Genomic DNA, 15,102 nt, shown 5'->3' on the forward strand with positions numbered 1-15,102 from the left:
TCCCTCCCTGGTTACATCAGATCACCCCATAAGATATGGCAGAGAAGAAATCTTGCAAATCTCATCTGTTAGTGTTACCCTTGGTGGATCCCAAGAGGTGAGTCTTTTTTATCATTGTGCTCACCATATGACATTCTTAGATGGCTCTACTGTGTTTGATTGTTTTACTCTTTTCAAGATTTTTCAAAAGTTTTTTTTTACTATTTTAGTTTCATATACCATTTTTTTATTTTTACTTTTATATTTTAATAGGTGTTTTTTATGTTTGTTGTTTTACTTATTGTTGTACACCACCCAGCATTTCTTGCTGTGTGATTAATAAATATTTAAAATAAATAAAATGAAGATCATGTTTCCAAACAGTCTTTTTTTATAGTCAGAGAAATAGAACCCGGAAACATAATTATAATTATATAATAATTATATAATAATTATAATATTGTATTATTATTGTATATTGTATTATTATATCTATAAGTGTGAATAATAAATAAATAAATAAAAATATGTAATTATAATATTGTCCATATAATGGGGATTATAATAAGAAGCACCTAAATTTAAAGAGGAAAACAAATCATTTTCAGCCCTTTTCCAGCCTTTTTTCTACCCATTTTTGAATCTTTTTGGCCTGTTTTGGGAGATTTTTTGGCCCATTTTTGAGGCTATTTCTGGCTGGTTTTTGAGGCTTTTCTTGGCCTGTTTTTGAGGCTTTTTTGGCCCATTTATGAGGCTTTTTCTGACCCATTTTTTAGGCTTTTTGGCCCATTTTGGGAGCTTTTTTCAGCCCATTTTTTGGAGAAAAATTTGTTTCATTAGGAATATGACAGACTACCTGCCTGCACACCCAGTTTTCATATTACTTTGCAAAGAGTAGAACTGGGAAAGGAGGTCTTAGCAGGTTCTAAGCCCCTGTGTTCCTTCCTCCCATTTCCTTCTTGGATCTCCCTATCAAGGCGACCTAGCTGCCAATCAAATAGCAAGTCCAAAGGAAGAAAAGATGGTTACCTGGGCACTCTGCCACCCTAGGCTTCAATGCGAATAGCCTGAATAAACAGAGTCAAAGTCCAGGAGTCAAAGTAAAGAGGCAAACTAAAAGCAGTCAGCCCTCATTAGAAGAGGCAATAGGCAAGGAGGCAGAAACAAAAGAAACTGAGGAGACATAGGCATTTGCTCCTTTCCATCATAGCTGGTCTGAGGTAAAAGTTCTTCAAGCCATTTCCCTCATATGGAGGTGAAGAATCAAGCCGCCCAACCAGTAACAAAAAAGAAAAGATGAAGAAAAAGTAAAAACTTTGACAGCATAAATATTAAGATTCATTTCTACACGTCTTTAACTTTTTTTTGTAAGCTTCCCTTTTGTAAAGTAAGATTCCCCCATCTCCAGCCATTGAAGGGAGATACAAAATTATCCAAATTCCAGTTCTTTCTGTTTATTGAGTAGGTAGGTAGGCAAGAAACTATAATAGCAACCCCAAGCTCCATGATGTAATACTTTACTAAACTAAATAGCATCTGGTCCACCAGACATATTATTGTAAGAATGTTATCTGCTTACAATTATAATTAGCACCCTCTTTGGGAATGATAGTAGTCAAGTTTTCTTCAAACCTTTTCTGATGTGATTTGAGGGATAGTTTGGTCTAGTAGTTTGAGAACATTAGGTTTTCTAGTTCCACCTTAGGCAGAGAAGCAACTTGGTGACTTTGGGCCAGTAACTCTCTGTTACTCCAACTTAACTCACAGGGTTGTGGGGAAAATAGTAGGAGTAAGGAGCATTAGGTATGTTCACACCTGTTACGCGCACACACACATACACAAATGTGTGTGTGTATGTACGCATATTTCCCACTCACTAAATACTGAAAGGGGCAGTATGTAAATTTAATAAATAAAAGAAATAAGTTGCTTGGATTTGCTTCTAACTAGTCCCACATTTGCACAATCAAATAAAGTATAGGTCAGTGATTGCGAACCTTTTTTGGCTCGCGTGCCATAAGGGGGGGAGCGCAGGGGGGTCGTGTGCAGGCGTGCCACAACCATAATGCAATGCGCAACCCCCAGTGCGCATGCGTGCACTATAGGCGCTCCCCCCCATTTTTGCGTGCTTTTTTCACCCTCCCCAGGCTCCAGAGGCTTTATAGGAGCCTGGGGAGGGCAAAAACAGCCCCCCTGCCCCCCTCCGGAGGCGTCAGGGAAACCTCAGGACATGCGTGCCATAGGTTCGCCATCACTGGTATAGGTAGTCTACAATTGAACCAAAATTTCCAATGCTAAGCAAGACAGTTAAGTGATTTCCCCCCACTCCATTTTAAGACTTATTTTGCCACAATTGTTAGCTGAATCACTACTGTTTAGTAAAATGATTAAGTGAATCAAGCTTCCCCATTGACTCTGCTTGTCAGAAGGTCACAAAACGTAATCACATAACCCCAGGACACTGCAATTATCATACATACATACCAGTTGCCAAGTGTCTGAATTTTGATCACATGACAACAGGGGAGTCTGCAATGGTCCCAAATGTGAAAAACAGTCATAGGTACCTTTTTCAGTGCCTTTTTTAAGTGTCACTAAACAAATGGTATAAGGAGAGGATTACCTGTAGCCAGGACTTTTTTCAAGGTCATCTGGGATTATTCACTTAACCCATTGATTTAGCTTCTCAGAAGCTTGCAAAAGAGAACACAGCAATGATAATATGAACTAATTGCCAAGCACATGATCAAAATCACTGTAAAATTGGACGGTCACTAAATGAACTGTTGTAATATAAATAGGATTCCTTTTGGAATAATTTTTGCTATCTGTCGGCTATATTTATCCATTCATGCCTTTGTTATTTCAAAACGAGATTAATGTAAATATCTATTTAGAAATGTTTTTAAATACTACAGAGAAGCTGGTTCAAAACACAATAGATCTCATGTTCTAAAATAAAATTAGTGATTTAATACCAATATTCGGGATGTTATGCCAGTTGCCACTGGGAACTTAATTCAGTGGAGTGATTAAGGTACTGGATTAGGAACAGGGAAAGCCATGTTCTAGTCTTCCCTTAGACATGGAAGCTATCTGTGTGATTTTTGGGACAATCACTTTTCCTCAGCATTAATTAGGATAATAAGCCAGCTAACAAACAAAAATTTAATAAACTTCAAAACCACAAGCTAATTGCAGTTCTGTCAACCAACAAAAATCTTAAAAACTATTTCTGAATACAGAAATTATCTATATTCATCACACTTGCACAACATGCCTTTTCCAAATCTTGTGTAATACACTAAATCTACAAGTGTCACTTTTTAAGGTTTTAAACCAATGTGGAAGAAAGCTCACAAATATCAAGTAAATAACTATTATCATAATCCTAAAAAATAATAAAAAGTAACATAGGGAGCATTCCTAAAGTATGGCATGAAAAAGACAAATTATCTTGGTTCAAGTCAGATATGTATATCTTTTTAGAAGCAGTGCTCATGTTAAGCAATACCAGATTTCAAATATGAATATGTACATTTTGTCAGCTCCATTTACTCTCTAATTTTTGGTACCTTTACTGTAACTTTTATTAGAAACGGGTGCTCACACACAAAAAAATGAATAAATAGACTATGGGCAGTAAATTTGAACATATCTCTCACATTAAGGAGTATTGTGATAACAATGTTGTATTGCCAAGTACACTATTTTTGGACTATAAGACGCACCGGTATAAGGCGCACCAAGATTTCGAAGAGGTAAATAATGCCTCCATTTTTTCATAAAATGGAATTGCGGGGGGTGGGGGTGGGGCTTTGAGAGGCCAAAAATGGCTGTATTCGGTGTATAAGACGCACCAACATTTCCACACTCTTTTAGGGTGGGGAAAGGTGCATCTCATACTTCAAAAAAAAATGGTAATTAGGAATATTATTATGAAAACTAAAGATCTTTAGATTTTCATATTAGCAACTGGAGGTTCAGATTGATAACTTGAAGAGGAAGCAAAAAAGAGGGAAGTGTACTGACCTATAAAAATACACTAAAGAGCTATTAAAACATTAGATCAGCGATGGTGAACCTTTTTTGGTTCGCGTGCCATAAGTGGGGGAGCGCAGGGGGGTCGTGTGCGGGCGTGCCGCACCCATAATACAATGCACAACCCCCCAGTGCGTATGCGCGCACTAAAGGCGCGACCCCCATTTTTACATGCTTTTTTGCCCTCCCCAGGCTCCAGAGGCTTTATATGAGCCTGGGGAGGGCGAAAACAGCCTCCCCCCCAGACGCCCTCTGGAGGCTTCAGGGACCTTCAGGAGGCTTCCCTGAAGCCTTCAGAGCAGTCAAAACGACCCTCCGAGCAAACCAGAAGTGACTTCCTGTTTACTCGGAGGGTCGTTTTGAGCGCTTCAGGGACCGTCCGAAGGCTTCAGGGACCATCCGGAGGCTTCCCTGACGCTCAAAACAACCTTCCGAGCAAACCGGAAGTCCGTTCCTGAACTTCCGGTTTGCCCGTAGGGCCGGTTTTTTACGGTCCGGAGGCTTCACGGAAGCTCATGAAGCCTCCGGGAGAGTGAGGGAGGCTCTTTTCGCCCTCCCCAGGCTTCTATAAAGCTCTGGAGCCTTGGGAGGGCGAAAAATGGCTTTAAAAAGGGTGAACTCAGCTGGCCAGCGCGCACATGCGTGCTGGCCAGCTGACAGGGCAGTGCCTCGCGTGCCCTGACAAATAGCTCCATAGGTTCGCCATCACTGCCACAGATTATTGTAGGGAGGAATACGTTGCTCTCCAAAGCAGCAAGCAAAAGGAAACAGACCAATCCGCTCGCACAGAGAGGGCCTCCTCCAGGTGCCGTCCACCAGACAGTGTTGAGGGGCGGCGCCTAGGAGTAGAGCCTTCTCTGTGGCGGGCCCAGCCCTGTGGAATGACCTCCCTCCGGATATTAGGAATACCTCTGACCTCCGCTCCTTTCGTGTAAAGCTCAAGACCCACCTTTTTCAAGTTGCTGGCCTGGCTCAACTTTGATCCAACTATATCGCTCCTGACGGGTTTTTTTATTTGGGGTATTTTAATTGCATTCAATTTATTTAGGGGTTTTTAAACATTGTGTTTTTACTTGTTTTTATCTATCACTTCACCTCCTCCTTGTATATGTCGTGTATATGTCTTGGTATATGTTTTGTTATATGTATGTCGATATATTTATTTCCTATGTTTTGTTGTACGCCGCCCCGAGTCCTTCGGGAGAGGGTGCGGCTAAGAAATAAATAATAATAATAATAATAATAATAATAATAATAATAATAATAATAATAATAATAATAATAATAATAATAATAATAATAATAATAATAATAATTATTATTATTATTATTATTATTATTATTATTATTATTATTATTATTATTATTATTATTGTTATTATTAAAGAAAGGAAACTCACAACAGCCACAAAATCTTACAAATCCTATGTAGGTGATACAATTAGGATAATTTCAATCTTTTGAAATTTTGCACATACAGTATTTAGGGGAACATTTTAACATAATCTACGAATACTACCATATACTTGATAGCTGCCTATTAAGGCTATCTTTTCAATTAACTTTAGAACTTATTCTATGGATATCTATTTGCAAAACTATTTTGCCATACCAACATGGTGTGATTCTTTTGTGAATTTATGCTTAGGAAGTAAAATGATTATTACGAAGTATTCTGAAAAATCAATGTTGGTTTAAGTACATTTTTGAACTTTAATAACAGTTTAGAATAAAGTACATAAATTCTGTAAGTACATGAAATAATGTAAAACTATTTAATAACATAAGGTGAGGAAACTATTTTTTAAAATAGTTTCCTACCGCACACATCCCTGCGACCAATTCGCTCTCACAGGGAGGGACTCCTCCGGGTGCCGTCCACCAAGCAATGCCAACGGGCGGCGCCTAGGAGTAGAGCCTTCTCTGTGATGGGCCCAACCCTCTGGAATGACCTCCCCCCCGACATCAGAACTACCACCGACTTCCGCTCCTTCCGACAAAAACTAAAGACTCACCTGTTTCGATTAGCCGGCCTGGCCCACTCATAGTTTTATCTTACCTCCTGGTAAGATATTTTAATTGGGGAATTTCATGGGTAATTATTTTAAATTGAATTTCATGGGTAATTATTTTAAATTTAATTTTTTGGGGGTATTTTTAGGGGTTGTTTTTAAATACTGTTTTTAATGCTTTAGTTGAAGGTACAGTTTTATATAACCTCCTCTATTTATTTATGTATCTATGTATTTGTGTATTTATGTATTTATTTATATGCATCTTATTTGTGTTTTAGCCTGACTGTACACCGCCCCGAGTCCCTTTTGGGAGAGGGGGCGGTCTAGAAATACGAAATAAAGTAAAGTAAAGTAAAGTTAAAGAAAAAAGGGAAAAAAACCAAAGCCACACTGAGTGAAATCAAACACTGCATGATTTGGCTTCTATTCTTCCACAGCTTTTCTTTCCTAAGGTCTCTTTCCCCCTTCATATTCTCTTCCAGGATGCATATTTCATTCAAGATGAAGGAAGATAAATCCATTTCAATTATTGATGCCATTTCACCTAAAAACACACTATTTGAATAATACCAACTGTATTTAATAAACTCTTTTTAAACAGCATTTTCATTAAAAAATTATAGTTTAACAAATTTTTAATTTTTAATTTCCAAGTCTTTTTTTTTTTTCCTCCTTTTGTAAACCTCCAAAATAAGGTAGTAATGAATGGAAAAGAATTTTCAATAAATATTACTATGACCAGATTAAAGGAAGGGATTAGCCTGGCCTTTAATTTTATTTGGGATTTTTTTAATGAAATACCACTTAAAAATGCTCACTGATATAAGGGTTCTTTTTAATTTTTATTTTAAAAAATACCTATACTTTGTCCATTATTAGTTATCAGAAATTCAACATTATAGGTAATAATTTTTGTCAATCATCAACTTTAGATTTACTTCATATTGTAATCAATTCTGAAAACACATTTCTGTTGGAATTGAAAGTCAGAATTTATTATGGTACACTTCTTATAGCCACAACATAGAGATGCTGTAACAAAAGCACTTAATAGCATAGCAGTCAGTTACAAAGCATACTTAAATGGAGAGTGATTTATTTTTGAAAAAAGAAATCTAACTGGGTAGCACTAAAATTATGGTGGAGGAAGTGACATCACACCTGGACAATGGAAGTTTGAAAGAAGAATTCTGCAATCCTGGAGAAGATTTAATTTTTTTACCCAGTAACTGGAACCGAGAAGTCCACAAAAGAAAGTAGCAGCAGCAGCAGATTAAGTGGCTGAAAAAGACAGGCAGTGAATAGAGTTTTATTCTATAACTACTAGAAGAAATACCTCAAAAAGTTCTGCTAGCATAATGAGGATGCTCTGAAGTTCATAAAGGACATAAAGCACAGCCAAAGAGAAGATCATGTAAAAGAAAATGGTTACATATTTTTAAAGAAAAAAGTATGCTCATGTGTAAGCTCCATTAGATGATTTTAAAATGAATGACAAGTTTTTAATAATGTTACTGAGAACATAGCCAAAATTGTTAAGTCTAAAATGTAAAACAGGAAAGCAAAGTACAACAAATGTGTTTTAAGAATGAGAAACAAATTTGATTGCAAACCGCTCATTTGAGTCAAACAACTTCCCAAAGACTGTAGTTTCATAAGGTCTAAGTATCACTGCACCAATACCAAATATTATTTTGTCTCTGTTTCAAAAATCATTATGTCTTCTAGCCTTGACTAGGCTATTTGCTAACAGTTTCCTAAATCAATATGCTTGTTGACAAGAGTAAGCAACTCTTCCACTCTGCACAAGTGCTGAGGGAGGGGGGAAGTCAACTGGAAAATTCTTGATCTCAAAATCTTTAATTTAATTAATTAAATTAAAAACTTTAATTCAAACATATTATATTGGCTTCTCCTTTTCTGCTAAAACAAATGAGAAAGCATGTTCACAGACAAAACAAGACTGTCATGTTCACTGTATTATCTCCTAACAGGGATATTTTACACAGAAAGTAGAATCTTTCAGGGCAACTTCTTCATCCTCTTGTTTTGTATAAGTTTTCCTATTTATTCATCCTTATCCAAGTTTTTTTCTGTCCTGCTTACAACAAGCAGCACGTTTGACTTCATTTAGTACAACTATGCTATACTTTTTCAAATTCTAGATAGTGGGATTTATGTTCTGTAAACTTCTCAATATAAATAATTCTCATTCAAAGTTTCAGGTTTGAAAGATTTCTAATTTAGTGTTTCATGTTACATTATTTTATCTTGAATATGGAAGAAGATACAAAACATAAAATCCCAACCTGCAATGTGGACTGATGAAGTCTTATATATAGATACTTCCATTGGCATTGCCTTCTAAGTGCAAATCCATTGTGATATTAATTGGCCAGCAGGACTCCTCCAAGAGCCATTTCCAGCAATGACATTATGGAGAAAGACGACTTGCATATATATGTGTATACATATATATGTATAATTCATCACAATGCATATATAGTTCTTTTTTTCTCAAAGTGTCTAAACGAATGGCATTATGTGCCAGCACCTTAAACATTAAATTTTTCAAGTGGACACCTAAATAGACACATGAGGAAAAGGCAGTGGTTAAAATGGTAACAATGAGAGATCAACAGAAGAAATGAGTTTTCATCACTCATTTAAAACTATGGAAGAAATTAGACATATGTTATAGTGGTAAAAACTTCTAATGAAGCGGCAAAGCATAAAAACACATAAATAGAATGAATATTTAGTTTACAGAGAATGTAAGTATTAGAGGAACAAAAGCAACAACATAAAAATGTGGGTAATAAAGAGGAGCAAAAGAACAAACACATTCTGAAGTTAACATAAGCTTTAAAACAATATAAAAAGAAAAGGGAACCAATAGAGTTTATAATAAGGTAAACTAATATAGTAAAACAAATGACAAAATGGATTAATTTTAGAACTGAAGATAAGAGGATAAAGGTTACATGCTTGTATAACTTTTATATGATAATCTACATACAGGTTGCATAATTTCATATACAATGTTCTTACTATACAATAAAAATGGCACTTTGAGGAAGCCATAAGTAATTCAACAATACCAGGAACTGCTGTAATCAAACAGGAGTAGCACTCTGATTCTTATGATCTTATCATGATGGCATGAAAAGCAATGCATGCTATTTCATGCTTTTCCAAATCAGAAAAGAGCTAGACTGAGTACTTTAGGAGAATGTTGCTAAAAATAGAACATCCATTTGTTCATTACAAAGAACTTTATAGTAATGTTAGAGGATAGACAAGTTGCAGCACCAGTTCTATTCATTCATATGTTTATAGGTTTTAGTGTGGAGAAGGTATGTGACAACAGACTGCTGCTCAATTTACAGTAGCCTATAAAGTACTGAGAGTCTGGTAAAGTATCCCAAACTCATAGGCACTAAGAGTGCTCAGATCCAATAAGACCCTTTATAAGCAAAAATATATATTCATAAATTCTCCATGCTGTTGCTAAATTCAAGTATGTGTTTTTCTTTTGTAAATGCAGAAGCACATTATATGTGGAAAATGTAGAAAAATATGTCATGAAGTAAAAGTAACAAGACTGAAATTACCCAGGTTTGAAAAACACTAAAATATCTTATTGATCCTGAATGAAAAAAATCTGAAGTAATCAGATACCAGACAATGGCTGTATTCATGCTTCCTTCTGAGCTAGTCCATTCAAACAAGGCATAGTGATCTAGTTAACACAATATATTAAGTTCTAAATCATAGTTTAGAAATAACAATGGCTGTATTCACATATATATGTATAATGTAATAAATGTGAATCAAGACATTTTTTGATGCTAACACTGCTATCGCATAAAAAGTGAAAAAATGCTGTGCTTTTGAGGTATATTAAAAGAGGAAAATCTAAAGCTACAATTTAAAAAAATCATTTTTATAGCTATTTATATTTTATATAGCTCTCTGCTGTATTGGGCGGAGGACAGAACAGATGGATAGGTGAGTAAACTTGCTGCCTGCATAAGCCAAATATACCATTTATTATTTCTGTCATATGCTGCTTTTATGTTATTGCTTTTCTTTTAAATTTTGGTTCCATTCTTATTTATGATTTTAACTTTTGTTGTTGAACAAACCAAATAAGTTCCATTCTTGGGTAGTACAAAAGACAGTAAGATAAATGAAATAGCACAATCAAATCCATCAAATATCCCAGTCTCAAACTACATTCAGCCTATAATTGGCCAAAATAATCTAATAAACTATGTATCAAAACAAATAAAATAATTCATTCATTTATATAGCAATATTCTGATTAACTAAAGTATAAGCATAGTAAGCTTTGGAGTATAATTATTGTGGCTTGAAGAATAGGTTTTTCAATTTTAATATAATTATACATAATACATTTTATCTTCTTAGAGTGACAAAATCCAGATTGCATTGAGTTTCCACTTTTCCTCCTTAAGAACCAATATATAAAAACTCAACTCCCCATGGTTTCTAGTTTCTTAAAAATTTATATTTCTATACTCTCTGTCTACATGATCCCAAATTTTAAAAAATAATGGAGTGAAATGAATGCTATAAATTCCTTTTGGCATTTTCCTTCTGTTAATTTTATAATGGAAAAAAAGAATTTGCTGCAATATTAATACCTTTGTATCAGGCCTTCTCTATAACCTAATATGCTTTTGCTAGGAAAGTTTCATCTTTGAAAAATACAGCCATCCATAAATGTAAATCTCCAAATATATATCTAATCATAAATTTAGAACCCCTGTGGTATAACATTCTAATATGATAATACAGGATATGGGCAGTTACTTTGTTTATTTGACTTGCTCACATCTATGGGCACAGATTTAACTCATGAAATAGGAGCTGATGTCAAAGTAAAATTGCACACAGCAAAATAACTGCAGGAGGTAATACAAGGAAGGATACCACTCCCTTTAAACAAACATGTCTCTTTGCTGCGATTAGATTTTATCTACTCCATTTTGTACATCAGAGGACATATGAACATATATACATATTTCCACTAATTGAATCTCTAAATTAATAAACTACTTAGAAATCAAAACACGCCTTTACTGTTCAAGTTCGTTAACAAAGAGTTAAATGCTTTGTTGCAAGAGGTTTGGCCCACCATCTTGAGACATGGGAACTGGTATTCTTTTCTGTTCAGATTTTTAAAAGAAGAAAAGGCAATCGACTGCTGGATAGAGTCTAAAACTTGCTGATTTAATAAAGTATACAAGACAAATACATTAAATTTTGCACGCATTGGATCCCCTTTCAGTAAGTTACAATGCATTGTGTGGAATTTTCAATAAAAGTATTTCTTATGATCATAAAGTAAATGCCTGAATCAATATATAGTAAAATCAAGTGAAGCAACCTGCATGCAGATTTGAAATATCCTATCTACATGTGATGTCATGGCTTATCATGCTTGTGATCTTGTGATGCTGGAGGATTGGTCTAAGAGTACTTCTATACTTATTTTCAAGTAATTGTTAACACACAATTATTAATTATTAAGATTGGTATTTTCCATATATTCTATTTAAAAGCCATTCTTGAAGTGGAAGTTTTCCACAGTGGACAAATGATCATTACTCAACATAATAGTATTTTAAAAATTTAAATAAAGAATGAGAGAATATGAAAGCCATAAATAGATCTACAGTTCATGCTACACTTTCTTTTATTATAAAAAAAAGTCCAGTTGAGAAGGTGGTAAAATTCTACAAAATCTGAATTAAACAACTAGCCATATTAGGAATATTTTGAAAACTAATTCAGAAAAAATGTCTGTGCACATTACTGCTACTCATTAAAGAAACTGAATGAGGATATGGGGGAAAAGCTGCAGCTGCTTTAAAAAAATCAGTTAATCCGAATATGACTCCTACTGCAATTTCTTCAAATTTACTTAGCACTCTAGAAAGCAATAGGCTTCTTTAATGAGCAGAAGATAGGTGCCAGTTTTCATACAGGGCTCAAAGGACTTTTCCCAAATTATTTGTGAAACATGCCCAATCCCAGTTTACTGGTATTTTTTTAATGTTGGTTATAGATAACAGGAGAAATTCTTCAAATGTTTTAATTTAACTGAATTAATTTAACTTATTTTTGAGCTGCCAAACCAGATTAAGAGGGAGGCATAATCAGTCAAATCCAATAAAAATAGTTCTTCCAAATCACAGTTGTTCTTTCAAATTTCCACTTTGTGAACTCTGGTTCATCAACATACAAGCACTTTTTTTTTAAAGAGTTTGGATTTTCATGAGTTTAGTTCCACAAATGTTTCACATTTTGTATTTTATAAATATGTGTACTGTAGTATACTTGAAAACATTTTTTCAGGCTCCCTAAAAAGGGAATAAAGTGAAAACCAAAATGTCTAAACATACTGCTGGTTCTAGAATGAAAGAATGAGAACTAAAATGAGAAAAAACAGGATTTAGAACACCTGTTTGCCAAAAAAAATCCTTAAAGCAAGCAACTGCAATTTAATCTGTTCTCGACATTAGTAGTCTATCAGTCTTTGTCACTTCTAATTAAGTAGACTATTTATCAGGAAACATCCAAAAATAATAAAAGATGCTTCACATTATGGATTATTTGTATGCTGTTATTTATTTTTCAAAATGAAACAAATTGTATTGAAGTTCTACCTTAAGAGAGGCCAGTGGATGTTCTGGACCAAGTAAACTCCAATGAAATGAAGCCAGATCTTCATCAGGTAGAATGTGATTACCTAAAATATACAATACAATACATGTCAATATGAATTACATCAGTATCTGGAAAATTAAAATATCCTATTTTACAGTACTAAAACCAGGGTCAATATAACTTTTAAAACTGTAAGAATATGAATGCAATTTATTTTAAATAGCATGTTTATAAAGATATAAGAATCCCCACATGTGCGTTAACTTAAATAAGTGCTTGGAATTAATGAAGCTGGATAGGGTTTTTAAAAAAGATTAGCTTCAAATTCTACTCCCAAATCATGGAATTCCATTTTGTTATTAGACATAATTAATCTATATTTTCCTAATATCACTTCTAATTCTTATATATACTGTATTTATCTGAAAGTAGAAACCTATTTCCAAATAATCATGTTTAGGAGTTAAGATCTTCAGACATTACTTGCTAAATGGACCACTTCAACCAAATCAAACAATTCCTAAGCTAGAGAATGTAAAATCAGGGCTCTGCTTCTGTTACAATAAAAGTAACAGCCATAAAACAAAAATTGAAGATATTCTATGATTCACCAAGGCAAAAAAAAATAAAAAAATTGAACCATTCTAAACTTTGTTAACATTTTAATAGGAAAGAAGAAGGAAAGAAGAAACACAAGCCTCCCTTCTTCCAATATTTTTACTTCTGTGGTGGTGATATACCAAAATTTAAAGTATGGTTCTGCATCGGGGTAGAATAGGCAGCATAGCATAAAACCATTCCAATATCTGATCTACCCATACTTCTGGAATTAATGGATAAATTTCCAACGCTGTCAATAAACAAAGATGAAATGCTGATGTTCAACTTTTATGTTGACATCCCAAACATCTATCTGATTAAAACATGTGATAATATTCATAGTTTCATTATGGTACTGTTGTTCTACAATGCAAACAGGTTAAGATGCAACAGTGTAAGTTCAGGTGGTAAAATACTGAAATCAACTGCAATCTTGTTTTCCTCTCTTATGAGAACTTTTCTGTCAAAGTTTTGCGTCACACTAGAATGCAGAAAGCAAAATAGAGATAGCCAGGCAATCATTCATATGTAATTATGAGGTTGATGATTATGATAATGAAGACAATATACAAGACACTTAAGTTCACTGTCAAAGAAGTTCCAGTTTTGAAAAAAAAACAAATATAAAAGTTGCTGAATCAGTACTTTGTCACATCAAAACATACTGAAATACTACCGACTACTTCCATTGGCAATTGTTGGAAAAACACACAGAGCTAAGTGATCAAGATAGAAATTAGATGGAAGGCTACATTTTTGATGCAGGCATTCCTAAAAGTAAAAGAAATTGTGCACTGGGTGGCAAGCCTTACCAATCGAACAAAAAATCCACTTTTGTTTAAACAATACAGTATATTTGATAGGGATACCGAAGCCACTGATATCTTCAAATCCAGCCTTTTTAGTCAGGAAATCCTGTATTGAAATATTTCTTGATCCTCATTTTCTTGTGGAAAACAGCTAAATAAAAAATATATTACTGACTAATGCTAAATTCAGTAATCCAGATGGCATCGCTATTCCAGGAAAAAGTATATACAGTATCATTGCTGCTATGAGCAACTTCTCAAGTCAAGAGCTTTACGATCCTTATACTAACTATAGTCACAGAATATCATTTCTAGAGGTTCCATCTTCTTTGCTGATAGCATCAACCAGTTATCATTCTTGTCTTCATCTTTTAAAACAGAAAATTGAAGGATGATTGATTTGAAAAAAATCTTTGGATATATCCAGTTTTGTGATGGATGCTTGCTTACATTAAAGCACTAAACAACATTGATTTAAATTGATTTTAAGATTTTTCCTTGTATATCTTTTGCCAATATTAATTGGTTACTCAAATAACCTGAACCACTCTGACAGAGGGTGTATTTATAGGATGACTCTCTTCGCATGGAGCAGAAAGGGCTTTCTTTGTGTTTTAGGTGCATGAGTGCCTTTTTCTTATTTTATATATGTTTATGTATGTGTCTGAACAATATTTTTATAAATAAAACATTTTTCTAAGCATCACTTATTTATCTTCTATGAATTGGCTAATTGTTTTGTGATTTGTGTGAGCCTTATCCAAATAGAATTTGTCTGTGGTAAGAACATTTAGAGTGTGTTCTTTCTCCTAATAACAGAATATGCAGATCTGACAGTAGGCCTTTTCAATGATGCTCCCTACTTAAATGCGATATCCTTCTCCAAGAAGTATATAAGTCCCAACTCTCCTTATGTTCCATAAGCAAGTTAAAGCAATTTGCTTTCAATCTTTCATTGA

General features: G+C 34.3%; 1 protein-coding gene across 1 annotated transcript in view; it reads right to left on the reverse strand.

The window, feature by feature from the left end:
* FAM120A (family with sequence similarity 120 member A) overlaps positions 1-15,102 on the reverse strand; it is a 62,242-nt gene that overhangs the window by 38,499 nt on the left and 8,641 nt on the right. The window contains exon 3 of the mRNA XM_081970579.1: positions 12,734-12,816. Within this exon, the coding sequence (XP_081826705.1) occupies positions 12,734-12,816 (83 nt within the window). The remainder of the gene's footprint in view (positions 1-12,733; positions 12,817-15,102) is intronic.

This window comes from Natrix helvetica, assembly GCF_964273705.1.
Source record: "Natrix helvetica genome assembly, chromosome: 1".
NCBI lineage: Eukaryota > Metazoa > Chordata > Lepidosauria > Squamata > Natricidae > Natrix > Natrix helvetica.